The sequence below is a fragment of the Notolepis coatsorum genome (assembly GCF_963971535.1).
Source record: "Notolepis coatsorum genome assembly, chromosome: 5".
Classification (NCBI taxonomy): domain Eukaryota; kingdom Metazoa; phylum Chordata; class Actinopteri; order Aulopiformes; family Paralepididae; genus Notolepis; species Notolepis coatsorum.
The window spans coordinates 156,085,768-156,108,716 of NC_140169.1; the positions used below are offsets into that span (position 1 = coordinate 156,085,768).

Consider the following 22,949-nt stretch of genomic DNA (forward strand, 5'->3'; position numbering starts at 1 on the left):
CTGCTGGCGGGAGCCTAACGCAGGGTTCCTGAGCTATAGTTTGCTGCCGGCGGGAGCCTAACGCAGGGTTCCTGAGCTAGCTTGCTGCCGGCGGGAGCCTAACGCAGGGTTCCTGAGCTAGATTGCTGCCGGCGGGAGCCTAACGCAGGGTTCCTGAGCTAGCTTGCTGCTGGCGGGAGCCTAACGCAGGGTTCCTGAGCTAGCTTGCTGCCGGCGGGAGCCTAACGCAGGGTTCCTGAGCTAGTTTGCTGCCGGCGGGAGCCTAACGCAGGGTTCCTGAGCTAGATTGCTGCCGGCGGGAGCCTAACGCAGGGTTCCTGAGCTAGCTTGCTGCTGGCGGGAGCCTAACGCAGGGTTCCTGAGCTATAGTTTGCTGCTGGCGGGAGCCTAATCCAGGGTTCCTGAGCTAGCTTGCTGCTGGCGGGAGCCTAATCCAGGGTTCCTGAGCTAGCTTGCTGCTGGCGGGAGCCTAACGCAGGGTTCCTGAGCTAGCTTGCTGCTGGCGGCTCGGGAGCCTAATCCAGGGTTCCTGAGCTAGTTTGCTGCTGGCGGGAGCCTAACGCAGGGTTCCTGAGCTAGTTTGCTGCTGGCGGGAGCCTAATCCAGGGTTCCTGAGCTAGCTTGCTGCCGGCGGGAGCCTAATCCAGGGTTCCTGAGCTAGTTTGCTGCTGGCGGGAGCCTAATCCAGGGTTCCTGAGCTAGCTTGCTGCCGGCGGGAGCCTAATCCAGGGTTCCTGAGCCAGGGAACCTTGCTACCCATTCATTTCACACAGTAGAGAGTAAGGCCACGTTGACACTGCAAGCCTTAGTGCTCAATCCTTTTTGACAGATGTCGAGAGTGACATAAAGGTCACATGAGAGTCACATGACTGTTCAGACTGAGGTCACATTGCAAAGAAATCTGACCTGCATCTGATTCAGGACCACATGATGAAAGTGGTCCAAATCAGAATCCAAAAGGTCAGATTCCATCCTGTATTCTATACTCACCCTTTGAATGTTTTGTTGGGCCTTTCTCGCAGCGGCTGCCTGGCGGTGTCATCGCGGGGTGAGCATATTAGTTTGCCCTGCGGTGGCATCGTCAGGTGGCTGCCGAGGAGTAGGCCTATCATGTACTGTGTACTTGTTCTGTTGTATGTTTTTGTATGAGTCTTTTGTTAAAACATTTTGTTGTGCGTTATGTGTTCTGATTCTGTATTACATTGCACAAAATGTGGGACCATCTCGAAAACGAGATACTGTATCTCAAGTGGTTTTCCCAATAAAGAATTTCAATATATATATATATATATTCCATGTGATTTGTGCCGTTCACACTGATCTGAGTCACACCGCTGCATGAGCCAAGAAATCTGATTTGGGCCATTTTCGTCTGCAGTGTCAACGCAGCCCAAGGCTGTCCTTGAGTAATGGAGTTATTATCAACTTAACCCTTTCACTAGCACACTACCAAAGGGTTAACCCTGTCACTGTGACAATACAGAAGGTTAACCCTTTCACAACCACACTACAGAAGGTTAACCCTTTCACTACCACACTACAGGCGGTTAAACCTCTTAACGTGCAATAGCCCGGCCCCGGGCCCTCTTGAGGACGATTTGCCCACCAGCGCGACACGCCACTTTGGCGACCTCTAGTGGGTGTGCATATTTTTTTATACAATATATATATTGAATTGAAGCCCTATTATGTTGCCTGTCGATTGTTTCAGGCGACAAAATCTGTTCAGCGGTTCTCAAGTTACATGCCGATATATGAGGCGTTCGCCAAAGTAGTTTTTTTTTTTAGTACCAGCTCCGTCAATATCTATAGCTCCGTCAATCATTTGGCGATCGCGAGAATTACTGGACAGGGTTATAACCAATGAGTGTGGCTTTCCAATGATACCCCACGTGGGGAAGTCACGAGCGAAAACAGGAAGTAAAAAAATGCGCTGAATGCATTGGAGTCAATGAGAAAATGGAAACATGCAGAGCTTTTTTTCCCACTAATCACTCATTTCTGAACGGATTTTAATTAAATTTGGACATGTACTACACAAGACGTCAGGGCTATGGACAAAGTCTTCTTTGGGAAATACTACTTCTGGATATTGCAACTACTACAGAAAAACGTGAGTAACAAGTTTTTCTACAACTCAAGTTCAGACCTATGTTACTTTTCTTATTGTATCAGAAACTTCACAATGTTATATTTCAAAAGAGACCAGGCTCATGCATGTGCTATAAGTATAAAGCATAGTATTTTGGTTTGCAAAAAAAGTATGCAGTCCTCAAGTTATCCTCCGTGGCAAGGAGCGATAAGGCTTTCCCAAGAATACACAGGACTACTCACGGTAATGTTCAGCGAACGACTGACGATCTGACTAGTAACCAGGAAGAACATATAAATCCAACTAAACTAGACACACCGGGTACCATTTTTAGAGCAATCAGGCGCGTGTATATTATTTTCCCTAGCGGAGTTGCACTTCCGCGTTCGGTTTGCGCGATCTGATTGGCCACAGACGTTTTTTTTCAGCGCCAATCACGTTACTCCTAACAAACTGGTTAAGCTTGGCGACTCTTTCGAAGTCGCTCTCTTTCGAAGTTGGTTAAGGTTAGTGGTTAAGGTTAGTAGGGATGCCCCGATCGATCGGCCACCGATCGTTATCGGCCGATACTGAGTCATATTCGCCGATAGCGGAAACCGATCAAGCGAAGGTCTCACTCGCTGTCTGTCTCAGACACACACAACCTGCAAACTGCCGCTGCTCCTCCTCCCTAGCCCCGCCCGCCCCGTGTAGAGTTTGTAAACACTGAGGACTGAGAGGAGGCTCCCCTGCTCGAGTCTGTAGTGCATTCGACCTGAGCTAACGTTAGCTACCTAGCTATCGTTACTGTTTAAACAAAATTACCCAGTCAACTATTCACGTTTAGTAGGCATTGTCTAACGGTATTTAGCCGGCTAGCTACCGATAGCTCCTGATATCAACAAATGATCCAGAAAGTCTAGTAGTCCATGTTCATACCTCCGTTAGCTTGCCTTAGCTTGCGTCAGCTGACGTTAGTTCTCTGTTCAAAACGAAATGTCCCATTGAACTAAAGTTCTGTCTTAACGTCATCTAGCCGGCTAGCAGTAGCTACAGATAGCTCTTGATATCAATGTCTTATAACATTGATTCAATGCGTATTGGAGCTGAGGGCTTGCTGAATGTGAAATGACCAAATAACCGTAACGTTACTGAAAAGAGCTACAGGTAGTCTCTATATATCTCAATCACCTACTCGAGATATAAACCCGTGGCCGCTCGATATCCCCCGGCGAGGTGCTAAACTCGCCAAGTTCTCGAGTCAATTACTATTTCTGTCTAGATTACTTCAAGTCACTGGTCTAGTTATATCCAGTTGATATGAAATGTAATCATGAAGAGTTGTTAATCTCTTCTTGTTTGAAATAAACCGAATGTATGTCTTAGGAGAACTCTTATAGCATATAAAAACAATTATTTTGTTATTATCATCATCATCATCATCATTATTATTTTACGAAAGGGCTTGTAATACTGCTCAATTGAAAGCTTGGTTGTATTACTACTTTGTTGATAAGTATTACCACTGTACTAACTCGTAATCATTGTTTGCACGCCCCAGCATCTCCTGTTTCCCCCCTCCTCCTCTGTCAGCGGAACCGACCGTCTAACCCTGCAGTGATTCAGACGGTCGAGGTCCCACATAACTCGACAGAGTCCGTCTGGACACAGAGATACCGGAACCCGCAAACAACACACATTTCCATGTATAGTATTTCTACAGTACATAGCATATATATATATATATATATATATATATATATATATATATATATATATATATATATATATATATATAATATATATCTTTTAGCTGAAAAGCATTAACCAGTCAGTTGATTCAATCTGTATGGTTACAGTACATGTATAGTCACCCTCCATTGGAACTCAGGGCGTCGGCTGGCATCGGAGCACATTGCTACTGGAAATCAGTCCAAGGACTCTAAAGATATATTATAAAAAGCTGTTTATATTTAGAAAAAGCAAGTTACAAATGAGACTTCATTGGAAATATCCAACTCAGTTAAAAGAAGTATAAAACAAAAACATCTCTTCTCTTAAGATCGGCTTGTGGCTGCCAAAGCCAAAACCTGCATCTTGTCTTCCAAAGTAACACAATGGTAAAATCTTCAAAATCTCTCAAAATCTCAAATCTGACTGTGATCTGGCAAGTTGGCCTTTATAAAGGGCCCCAGATCTCTTCGCTTATTGGTCCAAATACAGTGATGTCACTGTGATGTCATTTCACTAGCCAACCAACGTACACTACATAGTAAGGATGTACTCCTCCCCTTCTAGTCATTACATCTACTGGGAAAAACCCCATTACCTCAGAACATGAATGCATGTCTGTTCTGCTTCCTCACTGTAAGGGTTAACTTCCTGACTCCCCTTCTTCCTCCATGGGCCTCTTTCGTTCTGAGACGAGGACGAGGCAGACTGCCGTAATATATCTTACATAGCCCAACACATACATATACAGATATATACAGGTACACTGATTGATCACACATCATATATGTATTTTGTAGTTTAAAGTATAATATGTATGTATATTTTTGTATAATAATGTATAAAGGGTTAACTCTTGTAGGCAGAGATTCACTCCTCTGCTCACATCCCAGCCTGTGTGTGGGTCACTCCCTTTTTTTTGCACATTCCAGAGAAATGGACAGAGAAATGGACTCTGTGCAGCTCCATGCATTATCAAAAGGTTTCTGTTTCCCGTCTGACTGCATATTCCATTAACTGTAGTGTAGTTTTAAAGTGTATAAAGAATATACAGGTCACATACATAGCTCCAATCATACACAACAAACACAAGAACACTATACAAAGTGTCACTCGTTGACTTGTGGCACTTAACATGTGTTTACACATAACGTGTTTCTACTCAATTCCTTTCTGACTGGGCGTTTACCAGCCAGAAGGCATATCACATCTAGACACATATAGTAACATATGCCTAGATTTAAAACAAATATATACAATAAACCTATTGTATTGATTCCATTGATTCCATTGTCCAGGAAGAATCTACAGACATTCCCCATAATCATATATAAGATCAGGATGTCATACTACCCAGTGTCACTTAGTTGGCTGTGACACTTTACACCCCCTCTGTCATCCTGGTCGGTCATTTTCCATTGTCTTAGTAGCGTCTATACTGGGGGACGAGATGGCGACTGCGGGGTCACGTGGCTGTGACTCTCCACACCCCCTCTGCCATCTTGGTACCTTGTTACCCTGGTAGCCGGCGGGAAGACTTGCATCTGTTGTTCCCTGGCTGTACGGCTCGACAGGATAGGGGTCACGTTGTTGCTTGGTATCCGGCGGGAAGACTTGCATCTGTTGTTCCCGGCCAACGCACCTGAAGACAACACCTGGTGGTCATCTTGTGGTCATCTTGGTCATCTTGGTCATCGTGGGGTCACCCCCTCTGACCTCTTGGATCTCTCCCATAGTTTGAGGTAGGTTGAATTGTCACTTCTCGGGCGACCCCACGGGTCCCCGAGAATTGTAGCAGCAGTCCTTTATTGAAGGGTGGTTGGCCTGGTCGTGTGACCCTGTCCGTAGGCCTCGCAGGACATCACAGATACAGTCCACAGAGGACTCATTTCTTTTCTCTCTTTCAGGTCCATTCAGGGCTCTCGTCGCCCTGTAACCTGGGTCCAGGCCTATGTCTCTCTGTCCGGTCTAGGAGGTCTAGGAGGTCTGGGAGGTCTGGGAGGTCTAGGAGGTCTGGGAGGTCTGGGAGGTCTAGATGAGGACCTTGAGGATGCTCTGGAGCTTGACCTATCCCGGTCTTCCTCCATTTCCGAGTTCTGACCTGAGTCAGTATATTCCTTCTTGCCATTCGCTGCGTCGTCCACTGACTCCAGGGGACCCCCCCCCCGTCTAAGAATGCTCCTGGCCCGAAATAGGGCAGGTTCTGATCCTTCCGGTCCGAACTGTACTGTCGGTCTCCTTGGTGTACCCTAAGGAGGGAGGTCGGTTCATTCCAGGATCGCAACATATTCACTTTGTTCATCTGATCCTTCATAGAGCGTACAGCTCTCTCTGCCACCCTGTTCGTATTGGGCTGGTAGGGTACAGAGTATTGGGCCATTACACCCGCTTCCTCCAGTAGTCTCAGTCCTGCTCTCAGATACTGCTATTCGTCTCGATGGCACTGGTTCAGGTTTTGTCCCCCTTACCAGCGCACATTGTTCACAGGCCTTTCGGACTGTTGTTTCCGTCCACTTCCTTCTTACACAGGGGGTCTACCCTGTGTTGTGCTTGTCTCGGTCCAGACTGGGTAGTTAGTTACTGTTATGTCTGGTGTCAGCTCTGGCTAGTTAGCCTGCTGTAGACTCGGGCTAGGTAGCCTCTTGTAGACTCAGCCCCTGCCGATAACACCAGCCCGTATGATTACGCTGGTTCCACTTCCGTCACAGTAGCAGGACTTATGCAGGACTTATTCTGAATTTAAGTAAACATTAGGTTACTTCTAGTTCAGGTGACCTGTTTACCTGTACATTACGTTACCCTTTGGTCGTGAGTAAACGCTACTGTAATCACAAAAATAGAGCTTTCTATTGAAGTGTGATATTCCCGAGTAGAGCTTTCTACTCGAGTATGACTTTAAGCCTTTTATTTTAGGTTTCTAGTCGCGTGTAGAGCTTTCTACTGTAGAGCTTTCCACTTAGGTTTCGACTGTAAGTAAACATTACGTTACCCTTTAGTCGTGAGTAAACGCTACTTCAAGCTGTTACTTATCAACCTTCTCTTGTTCCTGATAGATTTTTTTACCAATTCACTTTTAGGCTGTCTGCTGCGCTCTGCAGACCATCTACGTCACCATTGTTCCAGATCTCGAACATTAGGAAGAGTCTTGGTTGGAGAGGTTCTGCCGATAAGATCAATCTTGAGTAAGGTTGACTCAAATCTGTAACTAATCCAGAGGCACCTGACAGCAGTTCTAGTTATTCCAGTTAATATTCTTTTGGCTGTTAATACCTATTCAATTAGTATACAGCCCAACTCACTTGAACTCATGTTCTAAGCCCCGGAACCTCCAATCCGTTTTGACAGACCTATAAACCAGTGACTTGGCCGCCTAAGCACCACAGCGTCCTGTATGCTGAAGCTTCCAAGTCCCCACAAATCTGATAGGCCCGTCGGATACAGAGACCCTGAGGCTCGCTCTGTCCCCCCGCGTCAAGGTGCTAAGCTTGATGAGAGTTTGCAGAGTCTCAATTTTTTATCCATAGTCGCTGGTGAGTGTACATCTCATGCAGCTGATATGGTTGGTAGGGTGCTAACCTACCAAATGGTTGCTGTCAGGAAATCCCTTCTGAATGAAATAGATTACAAATTCACTGTACTTTACTCTGGGTTTAGAGCAAGGACGGACATCTTTACATATTATACTTAAAATATATACAAAATGCATGTAGTATTCTATGTCATGTTTCTTCCTAAATGACAATAACACTATATATTATTCCTCTTGACAGATGAGCTGTATGTCAAGTGCAGTTTGCACTTGCTTGAGTGTCATGTGTCAGGGCCCCAGAAGGTAATTTCTCCCTTTGTTGCCCTCATCTCTGCTTGCTGCTCTGGGTCTAGAGCAAGGACGGACATCTTTACATATTATACATAAAATATATACAAAATGAGTGTCATGTGTCAGGGCCCCAGAAGGTAAGGATACTATCGATTCTCCTTCCGGGCTTTGAATTCCTCCCTTTTTGCCCTCATCTCTGCTTGCTGTTCTGGGGTTAGTGCGGCCCAATCGTCTGCAGATAGGTATTGGGTGTCGGAAAACTTCTTTTTCCCTGTTCTGTCCTTGGTTGTTTTCGGGGGGAACTCCTGGGAGGCCCCCCTTTTGTCAGATAGCATTTTGACTTGGTCATACAGCATACATTCGATACGTAACTGGTCTTGTGACCATGCTGCGCATCGGGCTGCCAGTAGGTTACCCCCTGGGACTCCTCTGAATAGCTTTTCAAGCAGTAAGCATGATCCTTGCATAGGTGTTCCATTCATGACCGATCCTGCTGCAACATTGAGAGACATGCTCCCGTCTCGCACCTGTGGGATTAGTTTCTCCACCATGTTATCCCCTGGATCTTGACCGGGGGTCCTTACTTCTCTTTCCATCAGTTGCGCCATTGAGGCCCTTTCGGGGATCTCTAGTCCTTTGAGATGTCTCAACATGCGAGCTAGCGTCTCTTGTGCTTGCATCTCCTGAGCGAGCATCTGCTGCGCCAGTTTCTCATGAGCTAGCATCTGCTGCGCCAGTTTCTTCTGAGCTACCCGTGCCAACTTCTCCTGAGCTAGCATCTGCCGCGCCAGCCTCTCCTGAGTTAGCATCTGCTGCGCCAGCATCTCTTGTGCTAGCTTCTCCTGAGCTAGCGTTGGGTGCGCCAGCTCCTCCTGAGCTAGCTTCTCTTGTGCTAGTATCTGCTGCGCTAGCGTTGGTTGTGCCATCTCCTCCTGAGCTAGCATCTCCTGTGCTAGCTCCTCCTGAGCTAGCATTGGTTGTGCCATCTCCTCCTGAGCTAGCATCTCCAGTTAGCTCTTGGCTTGTTAGCCTGTGGAGAGCTAGTTAGCTCTTGGCTAGTTAGCCATCAATCAGCTCCTGGCTTTGTTAGCCTGTGGTTGGCTAGTTAGCCTGCATTCCAGTGAGCGCCGTTTTAGCTAGCTCACGTAGCTCCAGGCTAGGTAGCCACCCAGTTAGCATTCAGTTAGCTTGTGGCTAGTCAGCCTGCATTCCAGTGAGCGCCGTTTTAGCTAGCTCACGTAGCCCCAGGCTAGGTAGCCATCCAGTTAGCATTCAGTTAGCTTGTGGCTAGTCAGCCTGCATTCCAGTGAGCGCCGTTTTAGCTAGCTCACGTAGCCCCAGGCTAGGTAGCCATCCAGTTAGCATTCAGTTAGCTTGTGGCTAGTCAGCCTGCATTCCAGTGAGCGCCGTTTTAGCTAGCTCACGTAGCTCCAGGCTAGGTAGCCATCCAGTTAGCATTCAGTTAGCTTGTGGCTAGTCAGCCTGAATTCCAGTGAGCGCCGTTTTAGCTAGCTCACGTAGCCCCAGGCTAGGTAGCCATCCAGTTAGCATTCAGTTAGCTTGTGGCTAGTCAGCCTGCATTCCAGTAAGCACCGTTTTAGCTAGCTCACGTAGCCCCAGGCTAGGTAGCCATCCAGTTAGCATTCAGCTAGCTTGTGGCTAGTCAGCCTGCATTCCAGTGAGCGCCGTTTTAGCTAGCTCACGTAGCTCCAGGCTAGGTAGCCACCCAGCTAGCATTCAGCTAGCCTGTGGCTAGTCAGCCTGCATTCCAGTGAGCGCCGTTTTAGCTAGCTCACGTAGCTCCAGGCTAGGTAGCCACCCAGCTAGCATTCAGTTAGCCTGTGGCTAGTCAGCCTGCATTCCAGTGAGCGCCGTTTTAGCTAGCTCACGTAGCTCCAGGCTAGGTAGCCACCCAGCTAGCATTCAGCTCGCTCCTGGCTTGTCAGCCCGTTTTCCAGTGAGCGCCGTTTTGGCAGCTTCACGTAGCCTTCAATTAGCACCAGCTTATTAGCCGGCGCTGCCAGCCTGTATGGCTGCGCTGATGTCTCTCTAAACTGCCAGACATTTTAGAGAGAGGTTTTTTCTTTACTTTCTTTTTCTTTAATCCAATTTTGCGGCCTCAACCGCTCCACCAGCAATGCCCCCACTATGCAGATGCCTTTAATTTGCCACTGCTCTCCACCGAGGGCCATACAGATCAATATCCTTTGACTGGTGTATTCTAAAGCTCGGTTCTCCGTTTTTTCAATATTTCTATTTTATTTTATTTTGGCTGTTATCTTACCGATCTCAGCCCTAACCCAAGGGACGCCATGAAAAGAGCTACAGGTAGTCTCTATATATCTCAATCACCTACTCGAGATATAAACCCGTGGCCGCTCGATATCCCCCGGCGATGTGCTAAACTCGCCAAGTTCTCGAGTCAATTACTATTTCTGTCTAGATTACTTCAAGTCACTGGTCTAGTTATATCCAGTTGATATGAAATGTAATCATGAAGAGTTGTTAATCTCTTCTTGTTTGAAATAAACCGAATGTATGTCTTAGGAGAACTCTTATAGCATATAAAAACAATTATTTTGTTATTATCATCATCATCATCATCATTATTATTTTACGAAAGGGCTTGTAATACTGCTCAATTGAAAGCTTGGTTGTATTACTACTTTGTTGATAAGTATTACCACTGTACTAACTCGTAATCATTGTTTGCACGCCCCAGCATCTCCTGTTTCCCCCCTCCTCCTCCGTCAGCGGAACCGACCGTCTAACCCTGCAGTGATTCAGACGGTCGAGGTCCCACATAACTCGACAGAGTCCGTCTGGACACAGAGATACCGGAACCCGTAAACAACACACATTTCCATGTATAGTATTTCTACAGTACATAGCATATACATATATATATATATATATATAATATATATATCTTTTAGCTGAAAAGCATTAACCAGTCAGTTGATTCAATCTGTATGGTTACAGTACATGTATAGTCACCCTCCATTGGAACTCAGGGCGTCGGCTGGCATCGGAGCACATTGCTACTGGAAATCAGTCCAAGGACTCAAAAGATATATTATAAAAAGCTGTTTTTATTTAGAAAAAGCAAGTTACAAATGAGACTTCATTGGAAATATCCAACTCAGTTAAAAGAAGTATAAAACAAAAACATCTCTTCTCTTAAGATCGGCTTGTGGCTGCCAAAGCCAAAACCTGCATCTTGTCTTCCAAAGTAACACAATGGTAAAATCTTCAAAATCTCTAAAAATCTCAAATCTGACTGTGATCTGGCAAGTTGGCCTTTATAAAGGGCCCCAGATCTCTTCGCTTATTGGTCCAAATACAGTGATGTCACTGTGATGTCATTTCACTAGCCAACCAACGTACACTACATAGTAAGGATGTACTCCTCCCCTTCTAGTCATTACATCTACTGGGAAAAACCCCATTACCTCAGAACATGAATGCATGTCTGTTCTGCTTCCTCACTGTAAGGGTTAACTTCCTGACTCCCCTTCTTCCTCCATGGGCCTCTTTCGTTCTGAGACGAGGACGAGGCAGACTGCCGTAATATATCTTACATAGCCCAACACATACATATACAGATATATACAGGTACACTGATTGATCACACATCATATATGTATTTTGTAGTTTAAAGTATAATATGTATGTATATTTTTGTATTATAATGTATAAAGGGTTAACTCTTGTAGGCAGAGATTCACTCCTCTGCTCACATCCCAGCCTGTGTGTGGGTCACTCCCTTTTTTTTGCACATTCCAGAGAAATGGACAGAGAAATGGACTCTGTGCAGCTCCATGCATTATCAAAAGGTTTCTGTTTCCCGTCTGACTGCATATTCCATTAACTGTAGTGTAGTTTTAAAGTGTATAAAGAATATACAGGTCACATACATAGCTCCAATCATACACAACAAACACAAGAACACTATACAAAGTGTCACTCGTTGACTTGTGGCACTTAACATGTGTTTACACATAACGTGTTTCTACTCAATTCCTTTCTGACTGGGCGTTTACCAGCCAGAAAGCATATCACATCTAGACACATATAGTAACATATGCCTAGATTTTAAACAAATATATACAATAAACTTATTGTATTGATTCCATTGATTCCATTGTCCAGGAAGAATCTACAGACATTCCCCATAATCATATATAAGATCAGGATGTCATACTACCCAGTGTCACTTAGTTGGCTGTGACACTTTACACCCCCTCTGTCATCCTGGTCGGTCATTTTCCATTGTCTTAGTAGCGTCTATACTGGGGGACGAGATGGCGACTGCGGGGTCACGTGGCTGTGACTCTCCACAGTTACCAATAGGGTCCAGCTGCAGCGCCGGAGAATCCTTTTTGGAGCTGGAGGCTACTAGAGTACACAGACAGTGGAGCTGTTTGCAGATAGCGAGCATTTTGACTTGTTGCGTGGTGGCGATGTCTCGCAGATAATACAAGTACAAGTCTAATTATATAATATATATATTTAAAAAAAAAAAAAAATTATATAAAATAATTTTTAATTTCTTTTTAATCAAAAACAATCGGTATCGGATCGGTATCGGCCGATATGGCTCACGACGATCGGTGATCGGTATCGGTGGCAAAAAACGTGATCGGGGCATCCCTAAAGGTTAGGGTTAGGGTTAGGGTTAGTTGGTTAAGGTTAGGGTTAAGGTTAGGGTTAGTTGGTTATGGTTAGGGTTAAGGTTAGGGTTAAGGTTAGGGTTAAGGTTAGGGTTAGGGTAACAGCCTGCTGGCGCGATTGTTAGGAGTAACGCGATTGGCGCTGAAAGAAAACGTCAGTGGCCAATCAGATCGCGCAAAAACCGAACGCGGAAGTGCAACTCCGTTAGGGAAAATATGCACGCAATCAGGGCAGATAGACAGATAATTACCACCGGGTAACGCTAGGGCTTTTGGTCCCAGATGAGAGCAAAACCCAAAACGTTACAGATTATTACTTTAATGTTCATATATCAACAGTATAATACCGACCTTCTCATCATCCTCGCTGAATAGAGCTCCACTGGAGCACTTGTTGATGGCCTGGGCGACCCCGATGATCTCCCCATCGCTGCTGCGGATGGGCATGCAGAGCAGGGACTGGGTCTTGTATCCCGTCAGCTTGTCCACCTCATCGCTGAAACGCCGATCCTGGCAACACAGGGATATAGGAATAAGAACAACATTGTATCTTACTTTTGTACTTTACTGTGTCTTTATACCTGTAATCACTGTACATTAGGGCTGGGCAATTAATCGAAATTTAGATTTTTTTTTAATTAAAAAAAAAGAATTATAATTCTTTATTTTTTTTTTTACATTTTACTTTACTCTTTTAAATGCTGACGATTCTGACTTGAGTTATTTTGTATGTTACAAGAGACTTTTGAGTTTAAGTCAAGCACTTTCATATATGTTGTTTAATTTTATGTTGTCTGTTTAAGAAAGAGTGCAATAAATGATTGTATTGAAAAAATAAGAAACGTGTGAGAGAATCGTGATCTCAATTCTTAGAGAGAAAACTCGCGATTCACATTTTAGCAAGAATCGCCCCCCAGCCCTACTGTAAATATTAATACTACAACTCTGTACATACATCTGATTAGCACTATTACTCAGTAGTACTAATATATATATATATAAATATATTTTATACCCAGTTTAATCACCTGTACATTGTATATCACTGTTGCACTTTACTGTTACATTTGCACTCTGGTTGGACGTCAAACTTATTTCCGTTGTACTGTACTTTGTGCTGTGTATGATGACAATACATTTGAATCTAATCTAATCTAATGTGAAATGAATTCATACAAAAATGAATAAATACATAATGAATGAATAAATAAGGAAATAAAAAAGATGAGTCTACAATAAATGTGACCCTCAAAGCCCTGCAATGACAGCTATTCAAAACATAAAGTTGATATATATATATATATATCAGGGTTTGAAATTAACAGGGGCTCGGGGCAAAATGCCCTTGAAAATGGACAAAATGCCCTCGAAAATCAGTTAAGGGGGGCAGAAAATGCCCCAGACAGTTTACTAATTATATATATAATTATATATATGATCTACAGTGCGAGCATTTCCCTTGTATTTGCCCCTAATAATATGTGTGTGTGCGCGACCCGGAAAAATCATTTACTCGAGACGAGTGACGATTACAAAACAGCTGCGCTGTTAATAGTTCCACATTACACAAGGCGCATAAACGTCCAATCACAGTAGCGCCCGAAAACAAAGTCACAGTACCGGCTTAGGCAAGTTATACATTCAGAATCAGACAACGCAAAAAAATCAGCCAGCCATGAAGCCCATTTATTTTTATTTTGAGCAAAAGAGAGACGAGGAGAAAGAGGAATCCGGCTGACATGGTTTTTTGAAGTGATATTCGCACGTGTTTTTGCGGGTCCAGTCCCCACGGTATGTTGACAGAATTCGCAAAACACCTTATCGACTGAAGCATAAAAGTCATTAGGATACTGCTCTGCTCTGAATTTAGGGCTTAGTGGGGAATTTCTTCCGACGTTAACATTAACGACGCACCGAAGCAGCTAGACGCTTGGACATTTCTCTGTGTTGTGTGTAACACGCAGCGGTCCCCGCCTCCCTAGCTCCTTGCAACAAACGTTCCACCCAAAAACGGAATTTCTATTTCATAATGAATTAAATAATTGTATAAAGAATTTTCAATGTTCTGTCATCTAATAATATATTCCATTACCTTTCCTATCTGTATCAAAGTCAAAATGTTGGTATCATAACAACACTACAACATACAAAAGCAGCTTGACAACCGATATCCTTTGCGTTTGATTGAAAACTTTATTAACAGATTGCAGAATGGGTACAATACAGTACAGCTCAATACACACAATTGTTAAGGGGATGCAGACCAGAGAAAGACTTTCGTCTTGTTTACATCAGGGTCCCCCATTTTCAATTCATAGTGTGCACACGCACAGTATAATATGCATGTGATAAATAGTTAATAAACTCTGTTACTTGAACAATTTTCACTGTGCTCCTAAATTTCTTTGTGTGCTCCTAAATTTTTATTTAGATTTTATTTATTAACATTTTATTTATGAGCACATGTGCTCCTTGGGAAAAAGGTTAGCGTAGAGCCCTATATATGGAGACGTTAACATTACATTATCAAACATAGGGACGAAGACTGTAAAATAAAGTGTCAACAATGTTTTATAATCCTTATGTTAATTTTCATCATAAAAATTCAGTGCCCCCGAAATACAAAAAAAAGCCCCCGAAAATCAATTAACACTTTGGCTGCCTAAGGTTAAATTCATGATATACCATAGATTGCCAGCTCTATTTGTCTATGGAGAAAGTCCCCTTCTTTGCAGGGCTATAACTTTTTAAATTCTATTGCTACATTGCCATTATTAGGGCCCATTCAAAGTCCTATATGTATTGTTCATTGTGTAGCAACGTTAAACTTTTTCATTCACATATTCATAGTAAAGTATGGTCTAATGTATAAGTATGTTTTCATCTCTTTCTGCAGCTTTCTCCAGAACGTGATATATAGCCCCAATGTCATATTATGAATAGATGTTTGGATGTGGGTCTATTTCCAAAGATGTGGAAGGAGGCTAAGGTTTTTCCTTTACCTAAGGATACCAAATCTGCTTTTAATGAGGGAAATTCTAGACCTATAAGTATTTTACCTGTCTTGAGCAAAATCATGGAAAAGTTGGTGCATTCACAAATTCAAGAGTATTTTGTTTCAAACAAGCTTGCAACAGATTCTCAACATGCCTATAGAGCTGGTCACTCTACTTCTACTGCCTTGATACAGATGACTGATGACTGGCTTAAAGCTATAGATAACTCTATGTTGGTGGGAGCTGTGCTGTTAGATTTTAGTGCTGCATTTGATGTGCTGGACCATTCTCTACTGGTTGATAAACTTAAATGTTATGGTTTTAACTCTTCTGCTTTAAAGTGGATACTAAGTTATTTGTCCTCTAGATCACAGAAGGTGTATCTAAATGGCAGCCTGTCCAGTAGCAGAGGTCTAGAGTGTGGCGTGCCGCAAGGAAGTTGCCTAGGACCGTTGCTCTTCTCTGTATTTACGAATGACCTATCTTGGGCTACCAAATGTGCTACAACAGTTCTTTATGCAGATGATTCAACATTGTATTACGCGGCACCATCATGCAATGTACTTAATGAAGTTTTGAGCAGAGAACTTAAAGTTGTGCATGACTGGGTAGTATGTAATAGACTTGTCCTTAATATCTCCAAGACTAAATGTATTGTGCTGGGAACAAGGCACAGGTTATCTACAAATCCAAAGCTTCATTTAAACTTGTGTAATTCAGCAGTTCAACAAGTTGAAAGTACTAAACTCCTTGGAGTGATGCTGGATTGCACTCTGTCTTGGTCTCAGCATATTAATTATATTGTTTTAAAAATGGGAAGAGCAATTGGTATTTCCAGGAAATGTGCTTCTTTTGTTGCCCGTCCCCTTTTATGTCAGATAGTGCAAAGTTTAGTTTTATGTCATCTTGACTATTGCTCTGCGATGTGGTCATCTGCTGCCAGTGGTGACCTCAGGAAGCTCCAGGTGGTCCAGAACAGGGCAGCACGGTTGGTACTGGGCTGCTCACTAAGGTCTAATGTGAGCCGTATGCATGCCCGCCTCTCTTGGCTTAACGTTGAAAATAGATTGTCTTTTAATATACTTGTGCTGTTCAAGTTGGTCATGAGCAGTAAGACTCCTGTTTTTATACATAATCAGATTGTTTTTAGTAATACTGTGCACGAGCATTACACTAGAGGTTCCAGTAGTGGGCAGCTTGAATTGCCAGGTCCTAGAACCAGCGCTCTGGGGAGATCTTTTATTTTTAGAGCATTAACTCTGTGGAATGGCCTGCCTCGGAACCTCTGCTGCATTTACAGTAGATTCACTTTTAAAAAGAATCTTAAATTGTTTTTAAATTGTTTTTAAATTGTTTTTAACACTGTAAAGTGGTTTTTTGTTTTTGTTTTACACTAATGTAATTTTAGCTATATTAATTGTTACGGTAGGTTCATTATGCATTGTGTGTACTGACTTTTAATAATTTTGTTTTTTTGCAATGGTGATTGTTTATGTTTTTTTGTGTGTGGACCCCAGGAAGACTAGCTGGTTGCTATCGCACCAGCTAATGGGGATCCCTAATAAAATCAAATCAAATCAAATCAAATGCATTATATTGATGATGAAATACAGTTTGATGGCAATCAGCGCGATATAAAAAATTCCAACTAGACGTACTTCTAGAAGTTACTACACGTCATCTGATGTTGACCGGATGGGCGAGGGGGCGTTTATAATTCCGTGGGCAGCGTTATACCAATGTTGATAATAGCAGTTAGTATCGAAGACGGTAACGTTACACGCTCAAACTCACCCCAGTCTCCGCGCGCCGTTGGGCGATCATCGTAGAGTAGAAATTCTATCATTATGGGATGGCGATTTACCCGGTCCATCTCCAGCTTGTATAATGGTATATACGTCCAAATCATGTTGTTTATCGAGTTATTGGCAATCGATCACTGTGTAGCGTGACGAGCCAGAGTCCCGGGACCTATAGCGAGTGCCCGGAAGTAATACGGAGTCCAGCACAACCTCTATGGCACATCCTGTTAAGCAGTTGCGCCGATCGGCCACCAGATGGCGCTCCTGAACCGGCAGAGAGCTCAGTGGGTCCTGCTGGTGGATCTCAGGCCAGCGGAGGGGACATATGAATCCGATCGCAGATTTTTGAAATATTGATATAAGGACGACGTAAAGCGTCCTCCGGCAACTTTAGCATGGCCAGCAAAGACGTCTAAAGACGGTTCCCGGCACCCAAAGTGTTAAGGGGGGCAAAAAAAGCTTGGAGGTCAAGGTGTTAAAATCTGCAACAGAGTTAAGGACGGTTGGAGTGCATCCCCTGAGCTAGAGGCTTCATACTGTAGGACAGTGGTTCTCAAACTTTTTACACCAAGTACCACCTGAGAACGTAGCTGGCTCTCCAAGTACCACCATATGACCGGCGTTAAAATTAGGGATGCCCCGATCGATCGGCCACCGATCGTTATCGGCCGTTATTACATGGCGTTTTCACATTCGCCGAAATGCTTGCTTGTGATTGGTCAACAGCCCCCCGACTGCGGTCATTATTTTTCAATAATGACCGCAGATTTTTCAATAATGACCGCAGAGCGCAGCTGTTCGCAATCAAGCCCACTGACACACTGTTTCAGTGCAATTAGAGACTGCCGTGCCGGCGATGACAGGGGGCGGAGCTACGAGCGGAGCCAGAACACAGCGGAGCCAGAACACAGAGGCTGCCCGCGATAATAATAATCACTTTATTTGGGCTGACAGAGCCACAGAACAACTGCGATTTGTCAAATGAATTAGGTATATTGTTAGTAAGTTAGCCATGTAATAAGCGGGATAATGTATAGCCTACTCGGTCATTGTCGCAAAATAATTGACCTTCACTACGTTTAAAACACCTCGGCGCGGCGCCTCGGTATTTTAAACTCCGTGTCGGTCAATTATTTTGCGACAATGACCTCGTAGCCATACATTATCCCTTACATAATCAGTATAAATATGCGATCGGGGAATTCCGATAATTAGTCATATTCGCCGATCTCGGAAACTGATCAAGTGGATATCTCACTCGCTTGTCTCAGACGCACAGGACCTGCAAACTGCTCCTCCTCCCTAGCCCCGCCCGTACCCGTGTAGAGTTTGTAAACACAGAGGAGGCGGACCTCCTCTGCTGAGTCTAGATAGTGCATTCGACCTGAGCTAACGTTAGCTACCTAGCTATCGTTACTGTTTAAACAAAATTACCCAGTCAACTATTCACTTTTAGTAGGCATTGTCTAACGGTATTTAGCCGGCTAGCTACTGATAGCTCCGGATATCAACAAATGCCCCAGGAAGTCTAGTAGCCCATGTTGATATCTCCGTTAGCTTGCGTTAGCTTGCGTTAGCTGACGTTAGTTCACGGTTCAAAACGAAATGTCCGATTGAACTAAATAGTTGTCTTAACGTCATCTAGCCGGCTAGCAGTAGCTACAGATAGCTCCTGATATCAATGTCTTATAACATTGATTGAATGCGTATTCGAGCTGAGGGCTTGCTGAATGTGAAATGACCAAAGCATAACGTTACCAAGGCAATAGGGTCCCGCTGCAGCGCCGGAGAATCCTTTTTGGAGCTAGGGCTACTAGAGTACACACAGACAGTGGAGCTGTTTGCAGATAGCGAGCATTTTGACTTGTTGCGTGGTGGCGATGTCTCGCAGATAATACAAGTACAAGTCTAATTATATAATATATATATTTTATAAAAAAAAATAAAAAAAACTTTTTATATAAAATAAATTTTAATTTCTTTTTAATCAAAAACGATCGGTATCGGATCGGTATCGGCCGATATGGCTCACGACGATCGGTGATCGGTATCGGTGGCAAAAAACGTGATCGGGGCATCCCTAGTTAAAATACAGTCTATTCAGCTATGCACAGTTCACGCAGGAGGCAAATGTATTCCTAATACCATTATTTATTGTTAACTTTTGTCAGACACAGCCACAATGTACAAAGGGATAGCACTAGAACTAGCAAACGCTTCCACACAACTCATACAATGCAAGGGGCATTGAGAACATAATAACTAACATTCTCACATAGCAAGTGAGAAAATTAAGAACAACTGTATTTCAGGAAATGTACTTAATTCTCTCTCTATCTCTATCTCTCTCTCTCTCACAGAGCAAGCAATTGTCCGTCATTCTCTCACTCTCACACACACACACACCAGCGTTTCCGTTAGCCGGTAATTACCGGTATTTGACCGGAAAAATCTGTTGAAGTCCGACATATTTAATCTCTCCGGTCTTAATGTCCGGTGAAAATAATTCCCTGAGTCTAAGCACAATTTGATTATTTGAATTGTATTAAAATAGGCTAAAATTAAATAGCCTATGCGATGAACGAAACGATCATTACATTTGTTTCCTCGTTGCTTCTAATAATGACAACGACGTTGTCAGCGAGAGCTTAGTGCTGGGTGTGCAAACTTTTGTGAAGCTGCAGAGCCGGAGCAGCAGCAGCACAATGCAGTATTCCAGCAGTACTCCAATTCAGCCATTTTCAGCCAATGTTGGGTGGGGGGCGCTGCTGTGCGGTTCCCAGAAAAGAGCCAATAACAGCTGAATCAGCTGCTCTGCAGCGCCATACTCTTTGCAAATAAGTCGTTGCGAGGTGGAGAGAGTCGTCACGCAAACCACGATAATGTTGCCGTCTCTCTGCTTTCTCAGTTCTTCGCTTGATATAATTAATACAAATGTCCAATATAACGGAATTCGTTAGCTCATAAAAATGTGATTATAACAGACTGCTGTTTAGTGTCGGACCGACTGCCCACATATGCGGTCTATTTTATTTCAAGTCAGCAGCAGCACGGAGTATCGAGGGACTTATTTTATTTGGAATATATTAATGACTGTATACGCAAAAGTAGCCTAGTTTTAAGTAATAATATTATAAATCTACATGCCTTGAGGATGACATTCTTTATATAGCCTGCCTATCAATTGTTTTAAAGCTCAATAAACTATGTGTTATGGTTTGTAACCGACCCCAATCGCACAACACAAGACAGGTATGATGGTTTGCCAAGAAACAGATATTTATTGAGAACAGGGAAAAAGGGCACTGTCCCTTTAAGGGAGAAAACACAAAACACTGGAATAACACAAGAGGGGAAGGTAAAGTGCCTTTAAGAGGCGGGCAGGAAAAGGGAACACTATGGGAAGGTAAAGGGAACGCCTAAGGGAAGGTTAAGGGAACGCCTAGGGACAGAGGAACTAGAGACTAGGAGAACTAGGGACAAGGAGAACTAGGGACAGAGGACTAGGGACTAGGAGAGCTAGGGATAGAGGACTAGGGACTAGGAGAACTAGGGATAGAGGACTAGGGACTAGGAGAACTAGGGACAGAGGACTAGGGACTAGGAGAACTAGGGACAGAGGACTAGGGACTAGGAGAACTAGGGACAGAGGCCCACGGAGGCGGGCTGGGGACAGGGAGGACTGGTGGGAACACCTGGGCCGCTCTGCAGAACTCTCTCGGCAGATCTCCGAGGTGGGTAACGGCGGCCGAGAGGGAGAGAGGAGAGGGTTAAAGTACAAAGGGGAAAAACAGAGCAGATGCAGGAGAGGTGACCAGTCCAAATACCAAAGTTAAACAAAGTAAAACTATCTTCGTGAAAAATACACAAAGAGCAAAGTACCAAAACAAATACAAAGAGAATACTATCTTTGGTGTGAACAAACACACAGTGGGAGATGTAACGTCCAAAATAATATCCAAGTGAAACAAACAGAGGCACAACGCTGGGTGAGTGACTGTCAGATTAAAAAGGTGGTAATTCTTCAGTGTTAGAAACACACGAAAACGGAGATGATCTAGACAGTCAAAACTCACCCAGACGTATGCGTAATGGTGCAGGAACAGCAGCGGCGGCGAGGGTGTCGCCACCGGGTAGCTGGCTGTCCGAGCCGAGAACAGAGTGGTGCTGGAACAGGCGGCGGTGGCGAGGGTGTCGCCACCGGGTAGCCGACTGTCCGAGCCGAGGACAGAGTGGTGCTGGAACAGGCGGCGGTGGCGAGGGTGTCGCCACCGGGAAGCCGGCTGTCCGAGCCGAGGACAGAGTGGTGCGCCACAACTTGGAGTGATAATATCCACGAGAGAACAAAACAGAGGCATTACGCTGGGTGAGTGACTTAACAGTCAAACTCACCCAGGAGGCACAACGCTGGGTGAGTGACTTAACAATCAAAACTCACCCAGGAGGCAACACGCTGGATGAGTGACTTAACAATCAAAACTCACCCAGGCGTATGCGTAATGGTGCAGGAACAGCAGCGGCGGCGAGGGTGTCGCCACCGGGTAGCTGGCTGTCCGAGCCGAGGAACAGAGTGCTGGAACAGCGGTGGTGGCGAGGGTGTCGTCACCGGGTAGCCGACTGTCGGAGCCGAGGAACAGAGTGCTGGAACAGCGGCGGTGGCGAGGGTGTCGTCACCGGGTAGCCGACTGTCGGAGCCGAGGAGCAGAGTGCTGGAACAGCGGCGGTGGCGAGGGTGTCGTCACCGGGTAGCCGACTGTCGGAGCCGAGGAACAGAGTGCTGGAACAGGCGGCGGTGGCGAGGGTGTCGTCACCGGGTAGCCGACTGTCGGAGCCGAGGAACAGAGTGGTGCGCCACTGCTTGAGTGCGCACCGGAACCGAGAGACGCATCTGGTGCGTCTGCGTGGAGGAGTGTGCCAAGCACGAAGGTCTGGAAGATGCGCGTCGGCACGCTGAGGTCTGGAGAGCGTGCCAAGCTCGAAGGTCTGGAAGATGCGCGTCTGCGCTGGTCTGGAGAGCGTGCCAAGCTCGAAGGTCTGGTAGATGCGCGTCTGCGCGCTGAGGTCTGGAGAGCGTGCCAAGCTCGAGGGTCTGGAAGATGCGCGTCTGCGCTGGTCTGGAGAGCGTGCCAAGCTCGAAGGTCTGGTAGATGCGCGTCTGCGCGCTGAGGTCTGGAGAGCGTGCCAAGCTCGAGGGTCTGGAAGATGCGCGTCTGCGCTGGTCTGGAGAGCGTGCCAAGCTCGAAGGTCTGGTAGATGCGCGTCTGCGCGCTGAGGTCTGGAGAGCATGCCAAGCTCGAGGGTCTGGAAGATGCGCGTCTGCGCTGGTCTGGATGTGCGTCAGGACGACAGCTGCGCGGGGGGTCTGAAGTGGATGACTGGGATGCCTCCCGTGGAAGTCTAGGGAGCGCAGACCAGTCCCACTCTCAGGCAACGGCGACAGCAGGCGAAGGCTGGAGCATACATCTCTACGCCGGAGAATCAATACAGCATAGGCAGAACAGAGGACCTCCCGAAAGAGTCTAGATGTTTGAGAATATGATACGGCATGTTTACAACACGACCCCACGCCGAAACGAGGGGAAGAGCCCTGGTATTTAAAGCCCACAGGGGAACTAATCAGCCTGCCACCACAGGTGCGAGAGGTAATTGATAATAGTCCAGGTGTGGCCACTGAGAGTAAAGAACGAGAGGGTGGGGGCTAGAGAGAGTGAGTAGGGAATTCCTAACAGTAGGCTTAAAGAAGACAGAGAAAGTTGGTGAGCAGTGGACAAAACCTCACAGTACCCCCCCCTCAACGGGAGCCACCTGGCGACCCAAAACAAATACAGACAGAGTGGCAGGGGGCAAAACAAGACA

General features: G+C 45.1%; 1 protein-coding gene across 1 annotated transcript in view; it reads right to left on the reverse strand.

Annotated features, from left to right (window-relative positions):
- Window positions 1–22,949, reverse strand: part of pde11a (phosphodiesterase 11a) — a gene marked incomplete at both ends in the record, with an annotated part of 580,355 nt that overhangs the window by 513,440 nt on the left and 43,966 nt on the right. Inside the window, one exon of the mRNA XM_084314342.1 lies at window positions 12,647–12,805. Coding sequence (XP_084170468.1) covers window positions 12,647–12,805 — 159 coding nt within the window. The remainder of the gene's footprint in view (window positions 1–12,646; window positions 12,806–22,949) is intronic.